Raw genomic sequence first — 5487 nt, 5'->3', positions numbered from 1 at the left:
CGCATGACTTCCGACAAAGACTTGCGGTCCAGGATTTATATTGACCACAATTTAATGTTGATACCTTTATTTCTACCATAGATAGAATTCCAGCATGGAGTTTTTCCAACAATTCGTTACGAGTCCAATTTCGTTTGTTCTCTGTGCCTGCTGAAAAGCAAATAGGGAGACATTTTAGAGAATAGCTTAAGACATATCACAATTGAATACAGGTTGCATGATCAAATAAACAAGAAATACAGGAGATGCCATCAAATGAAAACTCTACTATGATGTTAACTCAAGTCTGTAAGTAAGTTGTAGATAGAGCGGAATTGCGAAAGATACGAGTAGGCGTACACCATAGGTACGCCTTCAATTGCTTGTATCATTTTTCAACAGGCATGAGAAAAAGAAAAAAGAAAAATAGGCTGCCAACACTGAAGAAGAAAAACAGGTTGCCCAGCAGCAGCTGCCAAAGGGGCGTGCTAGCATCCGAAGAGCTAATAGGCAACCAGCTGGCATAGATATGATGGAGAAAGACACTGAAGAACAGAGGACCTCAAAACACTAGTTAAGTATAAATACAGTTGAAGTGTGCGCTGAATCAAATCCCCAACCAAAAACAACATGCAAACACCAGGCAGCAAAATGGGAGCTCCCTTGACACCATTGCTGTACCTTTGCCTACTGCTGGTGCCATGCCTTCTTCTCTTGCAAGAAGCACATGCGGCACGCCATGGAGGGATCTCACGGAGATCTCAACGAATAGCCCTCCTCCGCTGGAAAGCTACACTTGCGAGCCCACCGCTGCAGATGAGCTCTTGGCAGGAAAACACAAGCTTGTGCAACTGGACGGACATCATGTGCGCAGCTGTTCGCCATGGCCGCCGCAGGCCCTGGGTGGTCACCAACATCTCCCTGCCAGATGCTGGCATCCATGGCCAGCTTGGTGAGCTCAACTTCTCAGCCCTTCCATTCCTCACATATATTGACCTCAGCAACAACAGTCTCCATGGTGCACTACCCGCTAGTATCAGCTGCCTGTCATCACTTTTGGAACTCTACCTTCCCTACAACCAGCTCACATGGAAAATTCCCGATGAGATTGGTGGCCTGCAAAGTCTGAGGGTGCTTGAGCTCTCATTTAACAGACTCACAGGACATATTCCTGCGTCTCTGGGCAACCTAACAATGTTAACTGATCTCGCCATTCACCAAACCATGGTATCAGGTCCCATTCCTGAGGAGATTGGAAGGCTTGTCAACCTGCAAATTCTACAGCTAAGCAATAGCATCTTAAGCGGCATAATACCAAAAACCCTTAGAAATCTGAGCCGGCTAAATACTTTGTACCTGTATGGTAATCAACTTTCAGGGCCTATACCACAAGAACTAGGCACGCTAGTCCATTTGCAAATTCTTGAGCTTAGTTCAAATAATTTTTCAGGTCCAATTCCAATCTCCATAACCAATCTCACTAAGATGAACCAACTTTTTCTCTTTGAAAATCAAATCACAGGTTCAATACCCCCAGAACTAGGCAAACTCACTAAGCTAAACCAACTTGTTCTCTACAAAAATCAAATAACAGGTTCAATACCCCCAGAACTAGGGAACCTCGCTATTCTAAACCAACTTGAACTCTATAGTAATCAAATAACTGGTTCAATACTCCCAGAACTAGGGAATCTCACTGTGCTCAATGAACTTTCTCTCTATGCAAATCAAATCACAGGTCCAATACCCCCAGAACTAGGAAACCTCACTATGCTCAATGTACTTTATCTCTATACAAATGAAATCACAGGCGCAATACCTTTAGAATTGGGCATGTTATTGAATCTAAGAGAATTGGACTTGTCCGATAACCAAATATCTGGCTCTATTCCCCAAGAGATTGGCAATCTGATAAACCTCAAATATTTATACTTGTTTCAGAATCAAATTTCGGGCTCAATACCTAGAACTTTTGGGAAGTTGCAAAGCATGCAAGAACTACTAGTCTTTGATAACAACTTATCAGGTTCTCTTCCTCAAGAATTTGAAGATCTCATCAGCCTTGTTACACTTGAGTTGTCTAACAACTCATTTTCAGGACCTTTACCCTCAAATATTTGTTCAGGTGGCAAACTTCAATCTCTCATTGCCTTCTCTAATATGTTCAATGGCCCCATTCCAAGGAGTTTAAAGACATGTACGAGTTTGGTTGAAATTGACCTTCAATCGAACCATCTAATAGGAGATATATCTCAACACTTTGGTGTGTATCCACAACTCATAAAGATGATCTTGCAATCGAATAGACTCTCTGGGCACATCTCACCAAATATAGGTGCATGTACTCAACTAACGGTGCTACGTCTAGCACAAAATATGATCACGGGTTCCATACCTCCAGTCATTTCTAAATTGTCCAACCTAGAACAACTAAGACTCGATTCTAACCATCTGAGCGGTGAGATTCCACCAGAAATCTGCACTTTAGCAAAACTATATAACCTTAACTTATCATCAAACCAATTATCTGGATCCATACCTACACAGGTAGAAAAGCTAAGCAATCTAGGATACCTTGATATATCTGGGAACAGGATGAGTGGATTAATACCTAGGGAACTAGGGGCCTGCATGAAACTATTGTCCTTGAAGATCAACAACAACAACTTTAGTGGGAGTTTGCGTGGTGCGATTGGAAATTTAGCAGGCCTACAAATCATGTTAGATGTGAGCAACAATAACCTCAGTGTTCTGTTGCCGCAGCAACTCGGGAAGTTGGAGATGCTAGAATTTCTGAATTTATCACATAATCAGTTCAGCGGAAGCATCCCACCCTCCTTTGCAAGCATGGTGAGCCTGTCAACACTTGATGTGTCCTACAACAACTTGGAAGGACCAGTCCCAACAGCACGGCTACTTCAAAATGCTTCAGCAAGTTGGTTTCTTCCCAATAAAGGTCTGTGTGGTAACCTTTCTGGCCTGCCACCTTGTTATTCAACTCCAGTAGCAGGTCACCATAAACGGAAGACACTTGCTTTGCTTTTGCCAATTGTTCTTGTTGTGGGTTTCAACATTGTTGCTGCAATTGCCGTCATAATAATGCTTAGTCGTAATAATAGAAAACAACAAGAAAGTGTTACTGCTGAAGGAAGGGACCTATTCTCTGTTTGGAATTTTGATGGAAGATTAGCATTTGATGATATTGTAAGGGCAACCGAAGACTTCGACGAGAAGTACATCATTGGAACAGGAGGATATGGCAAAGTCTATAAGGCACAACTCCAAGACGGACATATAGTTGCTGTGAAGAAGCTTCATCAGACTGAAGAAGAGTTGGATGACGAAAGAAGATTTCAAAGTGAAATGGAAATCTTATCACAGATCCGACAACGAAGCATCGTCAAAATGTATGGATTCTGCTCCCATCCAGTGTATAAATTTCTTGTCTATGAGTACATTCAGAGGGGCAGCCTCCACGGGTCATTGGAAAATGAGGAGCTAGCAAAGGAACTAGATTGGCAGAAGAGAATAACTCTTGCAACTGATGTGGCTCAAGCAATATCTTATTTGCACCATGAATGCAGTCCACCCATAATCCATCGAGATATCACGAGTAACAACATCTTGCTTGATATAACCTTCAGGGCTTTTGTCTCGGATTTTGGCACAGCAAGGATTCTTAAGCCCGATTCATCAAACTGGAGTGCACTAGCAGGAACATATGGCTACATAGCTCCTGGTATGTACAAGTATAACCTTTCTTCTTACATCATAAAAATTCATCTCAGTTCATTTGTTCCTCATTCTAATGTTTTGATTTTGTGCAGAACTATCATACACATCTGTTGTGACAGAGAAATGTGATGTATATAGCTTTGGCGTGGTTATGCTAGATCTAGTGATGGGAAAGCATCCAAGGGATAAATTAGACATTAGTTTGCCAAGCGAGAAACAAGCTATGTTGGTGAAAGATATTCTGGACCAACGACCAACCACCCCAACAATAACAGAAGAGAATAACTTATCTCTTCTCATTAAGCTGGCCTTTTCTTGCTTGGAATCTTCTCCACAAGCAAGGCCGACCATGCGGGAGGCACACCAAACACTCATATGCCTTTCAGCCCACTTACATTACAGCAAGTAAAGGATGCATGTTGGTATATGATCCGAAACCTAGTGAGAAGCCATGGTCTATCATAGCGGAAGCCGATTTATGTTTCCGTTTTTCCTGGAGTCACTCATATGCCACCTATATATGTTGAAGTATGAAATCCATTCATGTCATCTCGTAGATCTTATTTCTTGTAACAATAAAAACCGGTCCATGCAGGGTGAGCCTGTTCACGACATGGCCAGATCAGTAGCTGCATGTTGTTACGATCGCCTTGTGGGATGGCACGAGTACCAACCGTAGGCATGGTCAAGGGACGTGGGATGGCACGTCCGTGAAGCTTGGTCATGGCACAAGATTAGGACCTTTGTGTTAGCTAGTTGAGCTAATGAGTTGTTTAAATAAAAAAAGTAGAACAAAGCAGAAAAGCTGCAACGCTTTACGCAGCGCAAATGTCCCTAGTGTTCACTAATTCTTCTACCTCCCGTTTCTACCCCAACAATATATATATACCTTGGGATGAGTTGATGGCTCATTGTAAGTCTATGGCTTTGTAGATACTCTCCTGATACAGTAAAAGATCACCGTCGTGTGCCTGTGTTATTTCCTGCAAGGGTTTTCCACGTAAAAATTAGCGTACTGTCTTCTTGATATTGTTCATATGTGTTTACTTCCCAATTTCTAACATGCATTAATATAATTTGTTTGGCTGGTTGCTTGTAACATGTATGTGGTATCTATGCTTATATTTGTTTAGACGTAACGCCCATATGTGACACTTTCTGTCAGCTGTTGTCTGCAAGGGTACTTGGAATGGTGTGCAAATATGTCTCTTTTTATCTACTTTTGCTCCCACGAACACGAACATGAAAAAAAATGTAATCCAAAACTGTCATGGTGTCATTTAATTCCGATTTATTGTTCTACGGGACTCAAAGTAAAATACCCTGATCACAGAAGAAACAATCATAATGATCAAGTGGTCAATGTGCAGACAAGAACAAATGAATGTAAACGCGCGGACCTAGGTGCATAAAAGAAGAAAATTACCATAGTACTAAGTCAAAAAGACTTAGGGCTGTAGGGCAGGAGTGTGAAGTCCTTGTGCTTATGATGCAGCATCGTATCCAGGAGTATGTAGTCCTTGTCCTTAAGATGAAACAACAAATAATTTACTGCTAAACTTAATTTCAAGCATTGGTTGTCAAGATTGACATGGAACAAAGATACAAGATGGTGTGATAAAAAATAAAACATAGCAGCATCATTTTCTTAACAATAGGAGGAAAGTTCTCAAAGTAAACACATAAATGTACAGAAGAGAAGTTCTGATACCACTCAAAAATATTACTATATCACTTGATAAGAAGTTATTGTATCTTCTGTGATAGCAATAC

At 41.3% G+C, this 5487-nt stretch overlaps 1 protein-coding gene across 1 annotated transcript; it reads left to right on the top strand.

Annotated features, from left to right (window-relative positions):
- Positions 1–630: 630 nt before the first annotated feature.
- Positions 631–4123, top strand: LOC123071412 (MDIS1-interacting receptor like kinase 2-like). The gene is made up of 5 exons (XM_044494959.1): positions 631–1522; positions 1667–2244; positions 2527–2935; positions 2987–3718; positions 3807–4123. Exons 1-5 carry the CDS (start codon positions 631–633, stop codon positions 4121–4123), a joined length of 2928 nt encoding a protein of 975 aa, XP_044350894.1.
- Positions 4124–5487: the final 1364 nt, after the last annotated feature.

This window comes from Triticum aestivum, chromosome 1A, assembly GCF_018294505.1.
Source record: "Triticum aestivum cultivar Chinese Spring chromosome 1A, IWGSC CS RefSeq v2.1, whole genome shotgun sequence".
Classification (NCBI taxonomy): domain Eukaryota; kingdom Viridiplantae; phylum Streptophyta; class Magnoliopsida; order Poales; family Poaceae; genus Triticum; species Triticum aestivum.
Note: the sequence above shows the minus strand (reverse complement) of the source record. Positions and strands in the feature narration are given on the sequence as shown.